At 49.7% G+C, this 14,763-nt stretch overlaps 2 protein-coding genes across 2 annotated transcripts; both read right to left on the bottom strand.

Moving 5' to 3' along the window:
• Nucleotides 1–234: 234 nt before the first annotated feature.
• On the bottom strand, nt 235–7,109 carry GPN2 (GPN-loop GTPase 2). Its single transcript, XM_045545847.1, has 5 exons — nt 6,456–7,109; nt 5,736–5,892; nt 4,227–4,387; nt 3,063–3,193; nt 235–603 (listed from the first exon to the last, which is right to left on the bottom strand). Exons 1-5 carry the CDS (start codon nt 6,864–6,866, stop codon nt 531–533), a joined length of 933 nt encoding a protein of 310 aa, XP_045401803.1. The 5' UTR covers nt 6,867–7,109; the 3' UTR covers nt 235–530.
• Nucleotides 7,110–7,277: 168 nt separating this feature from the next.
• On the bottom strand, nt 7,278–14,040 carry GPATCH3 (G-patch domain containing 3). The gene is made up of 7 exons (XM_045545846.1): nt 13,551–14,040; nt 11,822–12,246; nt 10,102–10,276; nt 9,696–9,755; nt 8,981–9,102; nt 8,719–8,846; nt 7,278–7,967 (listed from the first exon to the last, which is right to left on the bottom strand). Exons 1-7 carry the CDS (start codon nt 14,002–14,004, stop codon nt 7,751–7,753), a joined length of 1,581 nt encoding a protein of 526 aa, XP_045401802.1. The 5' UTR covers nt 14,005–14,040; the 3' UTR covers nt 7,278–7,750.
• Nucleotides 14,041–14,763: the final 723 nt, after the last annotated feature.

The following is a 14,763-nucleotide window of genomic DNA, read 5'->3' as shown; positions in this document are numbered from 1 at the left end:
AACATAGCAAGACCGTCTCTAAAAAAATAAAAACCAAAAACGAAAACTCAAGATTAACAAAATGCACTACTGGAGACTGAGTGTCAATCCTCTAGTATGATGGATTCTGTGCTTTGGAGAAGCACTGACCTGTATGAAGAAACAGGACTCTTGCAAGGGAAGGTGACATTCGCTTGTTTTGCCCCAATTCCCCGGGCCTGGAGGATTGAAGAAAAGTTTGGAAGCATAAAAAGGAGAAAATAAACTCTCATTCCATCACAGCCTGAGTGGGATCAGTGCTCAACTTCCTGGTGGCAGAGCCCAGAGTTCATGGGCACCATGGAGGCTGTGGTAGGTGCCCTGCTTGGTGTCATGTCTGGCTTTTTGGCCAGAAGTCTTTTGCAGAGCTGGGTGTCCCCTTGCCAGCCTCCCAACTCTGGCTGGACTTGCTCTTGGGTCTGCAGCTTGCTGAGCTGTCCGCTGCTCACCAGGAGCCTCCACTTTCCCCACTGCTGGGTTATGCATCCTGCTCTCCAGGGCCCAGCTTGCTGCTATAGCTGCATGGCTTCCTGCTCCACTGACTGGTCCGAGGGGGCCAAGTACTTCTCCTGGATGCCCAGCGTGCTGAGGGAGGGCGCATCAAGGCTGATAGCATAGGCAAAGGATGGGGAATTAGTCTGGGCAGGATCTGACCTCTACTGATGCCTACCTTCCAACCGTGTCTGGCAAATTCCTTCCATCCCTCTCTCTTCCTCGTAATTATAGCTTCAGGCCATAGGCAACAGGGACCACTTGGGTATGAGAAGCCTCCAAAAGCACCCAGACCCAAATGTTCTTCTTTTTTTTTGAGACAGAGTCTCACTCTGTTGCCCGGGCTAGAGTGAGGGCCATGGCATCATCCTAGCTCACAGCAACCTCAAACTCCCAGACTCAAGCAATCCTCCTGCCTCAGCCTCCCAAGTAGCTGGGACTACAGGCATGCGCCACCATGCCCAGCTAATTTTTTCTATATATATTTTTAGCTGTCCATATAATTTCTTTCTATTTTTAGTAGAGACGGGGTCTCGCTCTTGCTCAGGCTGGTCTCGAACTCCTGACCTCAAGCGATCCACCCGCCTCGGCCTCCCAGAGTGCTAGGATTACAGGCGTGAGCCACCGCGCCCAGCCCAAATGTTCTTATGTATTTGCCTCTTCCCCACATTGCTGAGGATATAAGAACCAGAAGAGTGCTAACCTTCCAGCTTCGTTATAGCACATGTTCTGGAGTCAGACCAAGGGGGTTCAAATCTTGAATCTGCCATTTCCTTTTTCTTGTCCATAAAATATTGAGAATTGTTGTGAGGATCAAATGAGATAATGAGGCCAGGTGCGTGGCTCATGCCTGTAATCCTAGCACTCTGGGAGGCCGAGCTGGGTGGATCGTTTGAGCTCAGGAGTTCGAGACCAGCCTGAGCAAGAGCGAGACCCCATCTCTACTAAAAAATAGAAAGAAATCGGCTGGACAACTTAAAATATATATAGAAAAAATTAGATGGGCATGGTGGTGCATGCCTGTAGTCCCAGCTACTCAGGAGGCTGAGGCAGAAGGATTGCTTGAGCCCAGGAGTTTGAGGTTGCTGTGAGCTAGGCTGATGCCATGGCACTCTAACCTGGGCAACAGAGTGAGACTCTGTCTCAAAAAAAAAAAAAAAAAAAAAAAACCAAATGAGATAATGAGTATCAAATGCCTAGCAGGGCACCTGGCACACAGTAAATGCTCAATTAATGTTGTCACTTCTCTTTTCCTGCCAAGGGAGGGAAGCTCAAAGAAAATGAAAAATTTCTTCTTGGGTCATAGAGTACCTCCTCTCACTCTCCAGGACAGCAGAAAAATGGAAATGGAAGGACACAAGTCAGATTCACAAAGGAAAAGACAGTGACACTGCTGATGGAGTCCTGTGAGGCTGGCCGGCCTGAAGTCTGAGTATGAGGTCTAACTAGGAGATGGGGGTTAGCCAGAGCTACGTTGGCCATGTTAGGATACCACTGCTGCGCTACTAGATGACTCCAATGTCAGAAATTGAGATTCCACACCTAGGGAGACCTTGGAGGGACCTTGGGCCTGTCACTTTCAGAGCCCTGTTTGCCTCACCTGTAAAGGGGGTTGGAATGAGGATTAAATGACCCTGCAAGTGGAGTACTTAGCCCACCAAATGCTGTTTGGGTTACAGAGCTTTCTTTACCATCCCTCATGTATCCATCAATCAAAATCCATCTCACCCCTACTCAAACTGACTCTTTCTGAACCCGCACCCCCCTCCTGTTCACTTTTCCTCGGGAGATAACGGCCTTGTTTCTGCGCAAGGCAGCCTGAAGGATCACTCAGGATCAGTGGAATCATCTTGTTTGTCTCTGGCCTGAAGCCCACATCCCCGAGCAGGGCACACGAAGCCCTGTGTTCTACCTTGGAGGCTAAGTTCTGGTCCATCCATCCCACAACCATTCAGTCACTGACTCTTGTAGTTGATCTCCTTAAAATTTTTCCAATCTACACTTTTCTTTCTATTCTCACAAAACAAATGTTTCATCCTTTCTTGTTCAGCAAGACTAAAAAACTCTTTTGCCCCCAATCATATGCCTTAAATGCATTTTCCGCACTTGCAGGGGCTTCTCTCAGATGCACATCTGATCATGCCATACCCTGCCAACAGTACTCACTGAACACTGGTTCCCACCCATGAGCTGGAGTCCACACTCCTTAGCAGGGCCCTGCCTACCTCCCCCATCCCCCTTTACATGCAACACACCGATCAGACTGAACTTCTTGCATTGCTCCCAGTGACCAATGCCCTCCTATTTCTGGGCCTCTGTATTTGTTGTTCCTGCTGATCGATATCTTCCCTTGTCAGTACAACCAACCCCGAAGCCTTCTAAGGGACTAGCCTTTGCAAATGAAAGACAGTCACCAGGGAGCCCAGCTAGGTCAATATGAAATCAGTCATCCACAAGGGTGGTGACTGCACCGCCTGTGGCCATTCCTGAGCCCCATGTCTCACTCTCTTGGTTATGACCAGGAAGCAGGTTAGGCTAGAGAGCAAGGATACGAGGAGAAATGGAAATCCGCTCCCACTGCGGCAGACATCATAGCCTCTAGACTTCGCTCCTCTTGGACCCCGAAACAGTAGCCATTGGCTTTATCCACAGCCTGCAGGACTTGTTGAATGCTCTCCTTGTCCTGAGTAGGGAGAAGAGAAACAGCTCTGTGAGTGAAATAGAGGTGTGTAGAACTGCCTGCAGTCTCTAAATACACCCTCCTCCATCTTGTCCTTGTAAATGTAGCTTCCTTGGCCTGGAATTCTATATGTCTCCAGAAGCCTGGCTAAATCCCATCTTTCCTGACCACCAACCCACCCAGATTAGATCAGATAAACTCCTCTATGCACACCTCTATGCATGGTATTTCTACCATCTTATAAATGCCTATTATAATCTGCCTCCCCTATTCAACCAAGCACCCCTTAAGGTCAGGGACTCATTTGTCAAGGTATCCCCAGTGCCTGGCACAGTACTACTGTTAAGTAGGCAACCAATAAATATGCATGTTATTTAACCTACAACTGTTTCCTCATCCACATACAGTGATAAGAATAGTCCATATATCACATGGTGAGGACAGATGAAAATAATGCATGTGCAGTCTTTAGCACAGTGCCCAGCAAATAAAGCCATAAATAAGTAGTAGTTATTATGATTAATATTATAGAGTTCACCTCCTATTAGAGAGGAAAAGTGTGGCATTAGAAAGGGAGAGATAAATTACCTCAAGAAAAAAATCTAATATGCACCCATGTGTCTCCCAGGTTATTTTTGTAGGGTGTGAGGTGAGTGGTACAGGGGTTAGGTACCATGTTGCAAAGTCAACAGGCAGTTGCCCAGTTGAATGGGCCTAAGAGACTTGTTTCTGGTCCTGGTCAAGTCCCTTGCTGATGACTTTCTGAACTCATTCATTTTCACTGAGGAGGGAACGAACATGTGTAGAGAGGGCCTGACGATATAGAATAGATAGGGCAAAAGTTTGGTCCACCCTCTTTACTGGAATCCTTCCTACCATAGCCCCTGGGCCTCAAACCAAGGGAACCCCAATGATAGTGACATACAGAAAAAAGACCACTGTAAGTTTTCAGAACTTCCTGTGCCCTTAGCTTGTTGAGTCCCAGGCACTGTCAGAGCCTATAGCCAAAGGAAAGAGGCCTCTTAGTCCCCAGTACCTGGATGTTCAGAGGGATGAAGGAGACTAGGCTATAGTCTTCAATGAGCTGCACCAGTTTCTCATTGAGCTGGCGGTAGTGGCGGAAGAAAGGGTCAGATGCCAGGTGATCAAGTAGGTAGGAGAGGTCCAAGACCTCTGTGTAGTAGTCCAAGTTGAAGGCTAAGGAGAGAAACCAGTGTTCAGGAGCAGCTAACATCAGGCTAAAGATCTAAGGACTGGGACCATATTTTCTTTCTTTTTTCTTTATCTTCATTCACTCAAATATTTGTTAACAGAGCAAAATGAAGTAACTAAGAAGGAAAATAGTTGCTTTCACCTGCTGGCTCTGCCATTTACTAGCTATATGGGCCGGTATCTACCTCACGGAACTGTTGTGAGGATTAAATGCTATAAACTCCAGTGCCTGGTACAAAGAAGTGCTTGGTCAATGGTAGAAAATAATGATACTGAACACATACCAAGAACACAGTCAGATAATTACCCCAGGACCTGGCACACACATTGTAAGACCCTATAAATGCTGGTTAAATTGAATGAATGCTACTCTAGCAGAGTGGCCTCTTGAGTAAATCACTTTCCTTTTCTGGGCCAGTTCCTTTTTAATGTAAAATGAGGAGACCAGACCAGATTATTCTGTAAACAATTTCCCACTAATCGGAGGAAGGTGGGCCTCCCTATATTGGCCCCTTTCTGCCCAGGAAACTTCAACCTCTCTCCCTGCTCATGTGCTGGTCATTTTAGCTGTCTTCTCTAGGTTCTTTTGTGGTTGGAGATGCTATTTAGCAAACAAAGCCCCGAGCTCAAGAGAGCACTAATTTGGCAGGAAAAAAATGCTGGCCACTGGGATCCTAGGCAACTCCCAGCCTACTTCTGCCTCTATCTTCCCTACCTTGTGCCTGGCCTCCCACTCCCTGTCTCTCTGCCACATGGGTTTAAACAATGGTCTTTTTCTGTATGGACACAAAGCATCTGTCTAGAAGCCAGAAGCAGGTTCTCATCAGACAGCGGATCTGCTGGTGCCTTGATCTTGGACTTCCCAGACTCCAGAACAGTGAGAAATAAATGTTTCTTGTTTAAACCATCTGGTATTTTTGTTATAGCAGCACGGACTGACTAAGACAAGGCCTCTACCTCTGCTGGTCCCTCTGCCTAGAACAGTTCTCCCTTGGCTGGCTCTTTCTCACTATTCAGGTGTCAGCTCAGATGCTACTGCCTCAGAGCAGTGAGGCACTGCTCACTCCCCTCACTTCCAGTCATTCACTGTCACATCACCTTGTTTTAATTCCTTCATAACACATATTACCCATAGTAGCTCCCTTGTCTCTAAAATCTACAACAGTATCTGGCATAAAACGGCACAAAATAAATGGGTAGAAGTCAGAACTTGCCTACGGCTATCACCAGACCATGCATGATCCCAGAGGCAACTTCCTTCCCCTGACATCTCTGCTGTACTCTGGCCCCAGCGGCTGTCCTACTCCTTGCCTGCCTGAATAGGAGCTCTTACCCAGCTTCCCATAGTGCTCAATGAGGTCCATCTTGGAGAGGAGGTTGACATGTGGCAGCTCCACGTGCAGCATGGTGGCCAGAGAGGTGCACAGTACTGAAATGAACTTGGCTGGGTCAGTGCAGTAGTGAGAATCCACGAGGTGGACAGCAGTCAGCTGCAAGGGGAGGAAGAAACAGGTTGAAAGTGGCCTGGGGAAGCAGGAAACATCAGGACCTATGTCTCCCTTGTCAGAATGGAGGACTAAGGACAGAGTGTAAGCCTTCCCCATTAATCTCCGCCTGCTTCTGTTCTGTTTTAATGGCCACACTCATTTCCTTCTCCCACGAAATATGAGGTATTTCTTATAAGACGCATTGTACTGAGCCACCCAGTAGGCAAAAGGGTCAAATCCCACTGCATGACTCCACTCTTTCATTTACTTTTGCCCAACTTACAATCACCACTGCCATACCATTGCCTACATAACCCTTTCCATTCTTCCAAACCTCTCTACTAACATATCCATTTTACAGATGAGAAAACTTAGGTTCAGAGAAATTAACTGGCTTACCCACACCACACAGCGAGTCAGTGGCAGAGCCAGAATTCGAACTCACATCTGTTTTACTCCAACGCAACTCAGCCCGTACCTCCCTGTGTAACATGGGGGCGTGGCATCTGTCCTCCCTGTCTCAGTTCCTCCATCTGCAAATTAGGACTGCCCAACCCAAGACGCACCCTAAGGTCCCACTTTGCCATTTGGGAGAAGATGCTGCGTAGGGCGCCATGATGCGTGCAGAGCTCCACCTGGCCTGGGCAGTCGAAGAGGAAGTAGTGGCCGCGGAGGGGATCGAGCTTGGCACGCAGCCAGTCCAGGTTGGCTTCCAGGTACTCCATGCAGTAGAGCAGGCCGCCGTTGGGCCCCAGCCGCAGCGCGTCCATCACGTCGCCCAGCCCCACCAACTCGCCCACGTCCACGGCGCACTCGTACGGCAGCCCCTCGTTGGCCGGGTCCAGGTTCACTACAGCTACGCGCCGGCCTAGCGCGCGCAAGAACTCACTCATGCCCAGGCAGTATGTGGTCTTCCCCGAGCCCGGCGGGCCGATCACTGCCTGCCCAAAGGCCGTGGTCGGGACGGCCCCAGCCATGGGCGGAACGCAGATCGGAGCGCAGCAAGTCAGCTCAGCCGGAAAACGGGGCGAGTAGCCGCGCCGGGGATAAGACCGAGGGCGGGGGATCCGCGACGAGCACTTCGTTGGGGCCCAGCAGCGGTGGCCGCGGTCGCCTAAGGTGGAAGAGCCTGGACCCGCTACGCAAGGGAAGCTAACGGGTCCGCACTGAGATACCAGCTCTCGGAGTCCAGACGGCGCCGGAAGCGGCGGGCTCCGAAGAGGATGTCCCGCCCTCACGGCGGCGACGCACCTCAACACCGAGGGGCGTGGCGACGCAGCCGCGTTTCTCCCCTCTGGGGACGGATCGGATGTGGGAACCTCGCCGGGAAATTCCCTCTTAGGATTTTCCCCGACCTTCCTTCAGGCTCGAATTAGGAGAGAAAGGGAGACTCAGCAGTAAACTTTATTCTTCCGTTACGTGGCAGACCCGAGCCACCTCCGCGGACTCTGCGCCGCTCGGCTTCACCCAGTGAGGATAGGGGTGGACGACCCGCCCCAAGACCGTCTCTTCCTGTGAGCACCACAAATGCGCCCCCTTTCTGGCCGTCCTGGTAACCCCCTTCAGACTCCCCAAGGAAGACTGTGCCCAATCCAGCTTTTCAAGGTACAGCGGTAGGCAACACAGGCTAGGGTTAGGAGACCAGTAAAGACAAGTCATTAAGGCCTTTACAATATCCAAGGATTCTGTAAAAATGCCCTTGAGGTAGAGAACTTGTAGGCAAGCTCAGAGCAAAACACCCTGAACAAGCCACGAAGATTGCTGCTCCCTGGCTTCTTTCTGCTTCAGTGGTAGATAAGGCCCGGGAAGAGGGTTTTCCTGCAGCTCTGAGTGATTCTGACCAAGGAAGCCCCCAAACCAGTCATTCAGGCTCTGAGGGGCTGTCCGAGGCACAACTGGAACCCCTCACAAAGGCCATGTCTGTCCGGAACTTCATGCTAGTGGGCGGTTGGCGGCGGAGCAGTGACTCCCTCTGATCCTGGGGTAGAGGTTCATCATAGATGGTGGAGATGAGCCCCAAGCCAGTTCCACGGGGCCTCTTCAGTTGGCCAAATGGCTGCAGCTTCTCTCCATGGTACCTGGATAAAAAAGGGCTCTCAATGAGGGCTGCTCTCTCAAACCCCAGGACAGGGGTTGGGAAAGGACAGGGAAGTAGCTACTACATATTTGGTTTGTCCAAAGACAGAAGCTTTAAATTGGGATCTTTGCTCTCCAGCCCCCTTATCTACCCATTGCAGGCAGTGCCACCAACCAGGGGCCTGACACAATTTTCATTCTGTCACTATAGACTCCCTAATGGCAATCATCAAGTCCACACTCCTCAGATGGTGGAATAACTCTCAGGGGATCAATGATCCTGTTAAGCCTTAGGGCTTGGCCTAAAAAAAAAAAAAGTACCAAATCCACTTTTTTCTTTTTCTTTTTTGAGTCTCACTCTGTTACTCTGGGTAGAGTGCAGTGGCATCATCATAGCTCACTGCAGCCTCAAACTCCTGGGCTCAAGTAATCCTCATGCCTCAGCCTCCAGGGTAGTGGGGACTACAGGAGTGTGCCACCATGCCTGGCTAATTTTTCTATTTTTTGTAGAGATGTGGCCTCGCTCTTCCTCAGGCTGGTCTTGGAACTCCTGAGCTCAAGCAATCCTCCTACCTTGGCCTGCCAGAGTGTTAGGATTATAGGCGTGAGCCACTGCGACCTGCTTAAATCTACTTTTTTCTTCTTCTAACTCTGAAGTTCATCCCAGCACCCATCCCAAGACCAGTGGGAAGAAGGAAACTAGGGCACAGATGAAAGGCTTGGGCCCCAAGGAAGTCACTCAGCCACACTCACCCCAATCCATGTTTGCATCTGGGGTGCTGGCCATCACCATCCAGGGCCTCAGGCACCCCTGAGGACCTGCTGCCCAGGCCCTGGCCCTCTGCCCAGCCCTGCCGCTCCATCACCTTCCGCCCAATGCCCTGTAGAGGGAAGGGGCAAGACTCAGGAAGTGGGGCTCCTGCTAGGAGCAGGGGAGATGGGATGGGAAGAGAAGAAAGAATGCAGGTAGAGAGAAAAAGGGAAGGTCAGTGGGCTGGGCACAGTGCTTACTCACCTTGGTGTGGCGCTCAAAGGTGCCCACCTGGCGTCTGATCACAGAGCCGTCTTCCTGGCCATCTCGGAGTCTCTGTTCCAGACGCATTTGGACAGAGTCTCGGGCGTCTTTGTCTCCACCATCTGAGGAATCAGAGCCCAGTTTGTGGAAGGGTCCCTTGCAGCAGAAGTGGGGGAAACCAGGTTTCTAGAACCCCTTCACAAGATTTACTTATTTATTTGAATGGTGTTCTGTTATCTCTCATTAGACTAGAAGCTCATCAAAAGTGGAAACTGTGGCTCTCCCCCACCTTATGGATTAGGAGATTGTGGTGCAGAAAAATCGTAGAGCTAACATATGACAGAGACAGGATTAGGACCCAGGTCTTCTCTCCCCAGCCCCCAGGCCATTTTTGACTCCAAAGTCTAAACTCTCACCAGAGCCTGAACTCCTCCTGACCATCCCACTCTACCAGGGCCTGCCCCTCAGACCCAGAGCTCCCTGAGGGATGTTCCCAGGTGGCCAGCCTTCTCCACCAGGAAAGGACAAAGCTCTGTCCACAGCTGGCACTCAATGTACTCAACCATAGGTATTTCAAGAGAGGAACCCTTTCACAGTGGGCTACCCCAAGGGAACTGGTCCCATCTCAGTCTCTGCTAAGCATCTCTGGCAAAGGGTCACTGCAAGACTAAGGCATCAGTTCCAACTCCCACTACTGCCACCCCTTGCCCAGTACCTCTGTCGTAGTACACACTCATGTCCACGTCCCAGTCATCAGCTGTCTGTTCATCAAAGTCTGCAGGAATATGAAAGCATCCAGCACAGTAGGTTAAGGACTCAGTAATACTGAAAGCTAAACCTAGAGTTAGACACAAGTTTCAGAACTTGGGGCTCTTGTTTGTATCTTTAAATCTCTCTTCTGGGAGGGTTATTTAGAATCAAGGGAGGGGAGCAGAATTTTCTCTCCACCTCACTGATCCCCTACTCCTAAAGAGGATGACTGGTCTCATATACAACAAATGTCAGCCTGTCCCCTGGCCTTTTGTTTGGGCTCATTGCCAGGGAATCCACCCTGTGGAACAGAGAGCCCTGACAGAATGTAGCAGGGATCACCCCTTCCCTTGCCCCTGTGCCAGCATTACCTCCTTCTTCCTCCTGCCAGAACTGGGCGTCAGTGTAGAACACCAGGCCAGAGCCACCCTTCTCCCACTTGAGCTCGATCTCCTCCTCAAAGAGGCGTTCAGTGGTCCGATCCTGCCTGGTCACATCCTCGTGCAGGGCTTCATGCCGCTCCCACTCCTCACCTCGATCATCGTCCTGGGAGAAGGCGGGGAGATGTGACCTGCCTCTCCACCTTCCTGACCTCATGCCCAGAGGGAGGGAAGCTCAGGGCATAGGCGGCACGTGAGACGGGCCCTCAGCTCCATTCCTTCAGATTTCTCTGAGAAGCAGCACTTATTGGCCCTTGACCAACACACCTCTCCATCCCCTGATGTTTCTCAACATAGTTTGCTCCTTTCCCCACAAGCCTCATTCTCATCTCTGTGCTTTTGGCCACATTGTTCCCCCTGCCTGAAAGAAATATCTGCCCACCTCCACTTAGTGAGGTCCTTGTCCCTTTTCTCCTCCACTTAGTGAAGTCCTTGTCCCTCAAGTCCTCCAGCTTACATGAAGCCCCTCACTCTTAGGCCCACAGCTCTCCCACCAGTCTCTGAACTCTCAGTACTAATCAATACATACTGTTTAGGCCTTTGTACATGTTGTCATAAAGAAAGGACAAGAACTAACACCGCCTACCATGTGTCAGGCCCTTCCCGTAACTTAGCTCCTCCAATCATCCCAATAGCCCTGTGAGATAAGTACCCATTCCACAGATGAGGAAAGGAAACCTAGGTTCAGAGGAGTACTATTTGTCCAAGATAGTACACCAAGAGAGAGTAGCAGAGCCAGCATGCAAACCGAGGTCACCACACCATGCAGCTTCTTGAGATGCTAGTTCTTTCTCTTTGGGGGAGATTTTAGGCTCTTTGAGAGCAGAAAATGGGTCTTAAAATGGCTTTGGAGTCCTGAACTAGCCCTTGGCTTACAACTGCTTGACTGGACTTGTAGAATGACAGGATGACTCCTGACTTGAAACCCTGGGGGGCTTTGTCTTGGTTAATCTCCAGGAAGCCTCAGTAATCACAGAGCAAGTGCTGGAGAAAAATCAGGATGGTACCACACTAAGGATGTGTTAGCAACTCTAGGCTGGGAGTTTTGAAACATGGGTGAATTACTTTTTACCTGGAGTACACATTTAAAACAAATTATACTTCATTTATTTTGGGTGAACAACCAACTTTGGAGAAAGGAACCAATGAAATGTCTATTTCACTGATAGAGCAGTGCCTAGTGTTCAATCCACTGACTCTAGGTCAGAAAACAGAGGTGAGTGGTCTGGCGCGATGGCTCACACCTGTAATCCTAGCACTCTGGCAGGTGGGAGGATTGCTTGAGCTCAGGAGTTCGAGGCCAGCCTGAAGAAGAGTGAGACTCTATCTCTACCAAAAAGAAAAAAAAAAAACAAAAACAGCTGGGCGTTGTGGCATGCACCTGTAGTCCCAGCTACTCATGAGGCTGAAGCAGAAGGATTGTTTAAAGCAAGGCAGAAGGATCACTTAAAGCCCAGGAGTTGGAGGTTGCAGTGAGCTACAATGATGCCACCGCCCCTGGTGGGAGAGTGAGACTCTGTCTCAACAACAACAAAAAAAAAAACAAGGAAACTGAGCACCTCTTCTCACAATCCCCCCCACCCCTTCATTTAAAAAAAAAAAAGAAAGAAAACAGAGGTGACTGCTTTACAGGGTGGCACACTGTACTTACGTCATCTGAGTTAGACTCTTCTTCCTCCTCCTTTCCGCCTTCCTCCTCAGGCTCTCCATAGGGACTGGCTGGTATATCTGCCAGGCAGGTGCCCTGGGGAATTTCCTCACCCTCTGCTGTGTACACGAGCTCTTCTTGCTCCACAGTCTCTGAGTCCACGTACTTGAAGGGCACATTGCCATAGCGCCGGGAAGAACCTGTCTTGGGGAACTGGAGTTGCAGCTGGGTGATGATCCGAGGGGGTAGACGGCAGGCCCGAATCAACTCCAGAAAGACCCGCAGGGGAGTCCCAACATTCCCATTGGGCATCAGCACTGGTGGGTTCAACTCTGGCAGTTGCCTCAGGTCAGCCAGTGTAAAGGCTTCATTCTCAGCCTTCTGCCTCTGCATCTCCTTCCGGGTCCTAAAGGGAAAGGAGCCCAAACCTTGGGAAGGAAGGAGAAGAGTGTATACTGAAACCCAGAAGCGTCCAGCAACACTTGAACGAGAAACTGGACAAGGTTTAAATCTGATAGCCTAATGCTGTTCCTTCCTTTCAAACTTCTCTGGCGTCCCTTTCACCCTTCCCAACCAGACCCACCTAACAATTTCATGCCAATTCTCATCACCTCAGCTGGACATCCACTTTTCAGGCTCCTGCTGACCTTCTGATTCTCGACTGTCACCAACTGCCATTTCCTGCATGCTCTCATACCATGTGCTCCATCCACACCAAACAATTTAACATACCCTGAAAGTTTCACAGGCTTTCAAGTCTTTGTCTGTGACCATGTAAATGTCATTTACCTTAAACATCATTCTTTCCTTCAAACTCCTACTTATTTTTCAAGATTCAAATGAAAAGGCGTATTTCCTGATCCATCTAAGTCAGTTTCTCTGTCCTGTCATCTCATGGCACTTGGTGATAAACAGCATAAGTTCTGGAGCAGAATGCCCAGGTTTGTCTTGTAGATCTGCCATTTAACATCTCTATAACCTTGGGCAAGTCACATAACTTCTGCATCCCTCAATTTCCTAACCTCTAAAGTGGGAGTAACAATAGCTCCTATCTCATAAAATTGTTGTGAGGGGTCAATAAAGGCTTACAAAAGTGCCTAGTAAGTACACAGAGTGTGCTCAGTAAATGTTAACAGTTAGAATGACATCTCTGTGACGATTACCTTTTTTAAAACCTGTCTTCCTCTGTGGATTCTGAGCATAGATTGTGTCCAGTTGTTCTCTGCATATCCACCTAGAATCACACTAGGTCTAGTAGTACAAGCATTTGTTGAATGAATGAATTGGAGGGCTCTGCACTGTTTCCTGTTTTCCCATGAAAGTGATTTCCCATGAAAGTGGGAGCTGTCCACAGAAAACAGATTATCTCTTCATCTACATCTTGCCCAGAAGACTGGGTGGGGAGCAAAAAGAGAGTGCATGAGAGAAAAACAATTGAGGGTTAGAAAACTGATTTCCTTTTTTCCCTTCTGTGTCAGTCAAAATCAACGCCTCCTGCAGAGAAAAGGATCTTAAAAGGGACCTAATAAAATGGAAGATCATCTATTTAGCCTCTCTGATTTTTTTTCTCCCTGCTTTAAACTAACGTGCAAGTTGAGCCTGAAGCTCTGTCCAGAAATGACCTAAACTCCTGAAGAATCGTAAACAGAGGCCTGACTTATTTTCACCATCCAGAGGAAAGATGCCTCTGTTCCAGGACCGGTAAGCCCAGTATTAACTTTCTCACTGGTACCTGATGCCTCAGTAGGTAGTCGGAGTCTGCGGATGAGACAGCGACCCGGAAGCCAAGTCCCTTGAGAATCCAGCCACCGGCGGCCCGAGTACATGTGAAGAAACCTCTGGGCTTGAGCCAACCCCCGTACTGAGATGACGCAGCAGCAGGTACGAGTCCGGATCGGAGCAGAGTCTCGCGTGGGGAGAGCCCGGGCATCAGTGGCCGAAGACTGGGCGAGAAGCTGGCCCTCAGCGACAGGGTCGACAGGAGTCGGGGCAAAGTCAGGAAGGGCTTGGGGAGGGGCCCGCTCAGGCCGATGCCGGTAGTGGAAACAGAGGAAGCCACCGCCTCGCTGTTCCCGGAACTGGCTAAAGTAGCTCCGTAGCTGGGCCGAGCGCAACTGAGAGGGGATACCGCTCACTACCAGGTAAACCACCGCCTCCTCCGCCGCCGCATCGCTGGGTGCCGCCATTTTGGATTACCACATGATCTGGTAGAACCAACTCTCGCGAGAACACAGCGAAGTAGTGCCTGGGCTGCGAAACTGCAAAACATATGACTGGTCCGTTGGGGTTTGGGTTTTATTTCAGCACAGAGAAGCCGGCGATGATGGAAAAACTTACCCGGAAAATGGGGTTCTAGAGCTCTTTCATAAAGCTCTCATGAGGATGAAATAAGAAGCCTGTGGGAGGGATTATTTTTTTTCCTTCCAATGAAGGAATTAAGATAATTTGGTTGTGTCATCCGCAAAAGTGTTTCCCCCTAGGTCGAGTTACTTGCCACACGAAAAGCCAATTATTGAGACAACAGAATTGCCAAAGCTGAAAGAAAATTTGAGTGGGAAAGACGTGGAGAAAGTGGGAGAAGCAGCCTCAAATCCATCTCCGACCAACAGAGATCATGGGCTTTTTAAGGAGGGGCCACGTGCATTGGGGCAGGTCGTGGTGTAACCTTTAAGGGGCTGTTGTGCATTGAGGGAACGTGGTGGGTGATGGTGAGTCTTGGCGTCGGGATGCTTGCTCGGGGACCTTCAGAATTTCCACTCTTGTGTCTTCCAGAAATTCTGTCATTTCTGGGAAACAACTCAGAAAGGTCATCGAGCCCTACTGGCCTGAGAATCTAAAACATGAGAGGTAAACGATTATAAAAGACATATGGGGTCACTGAAATTTGTTTATAGAGCTGGTTACAGTTGTGGATCTCCCAGTCCTAATCTCAGCCTTCCTCAGTT

The sequence above is a fragment of the Lemur catta genome, chromosome 3 (assembly GCF_020740605.2).
Source record: "Lemur catta isolate mLemCat1 chromosome 3, mLemCat1.pri, whole genome shotgun sequence".
In the NCBI taxonomy this organism is placed as follows: Eukaryota; Metazoa; Chordata; class Mammalia; order Primates; family Lemuridae; genus Lemur; species Lemur catta.
The sequence above is the reverse complement of the archived record's forward strand: the minus strand, read 5'-3'. Positions and strand labels throughout refer to the sequence as shown.

Coding starts and splice junctions, on each gene's coding strand:
- GPN2 (XM_045545847.1), bottom strand. CDS start 6,866: ATGGCTGGGGCCGTCCCGACCACGGCCTTTGGGCAGGCAGTGATCGGC. Junction 5,893..6,455: donor TGGCAAAGTGGGACCTTAGG/GTGCGTCTTGGG, acceptor CTCCCCTTGCAG/CTGACTGCTGTCCACCTCGT. Junction 4,388..5,735: donor TGAGCACTATGGGAAGCTGG/GTAAGAGCTCCT, acceptor TTCTCTCCTTAG/CCTTCAACTTGGACTACTAC.
- GPATCH3 (XM_045545846.1), bottom strand. CDS start 14,004: ATGGCGGCACCCAGCGATGCGGCGGCGGAGGAGGCGGTGGTTTACCTG. Junction 10,277..11,821: donor AAGAGTCTAACTCAGATGAC/GTAAGTACAGTG, acceptor GCCTTCTCCCAG/GACGATGATCGAGGTGAGGA. Junction 9,756..10,101: donor CTGGCAGGAGGAAGAAGGAG/GTAATGCTGGCA, acceptor ATATTCCTGCAG/ACTTTGATGAACAGACAGCT.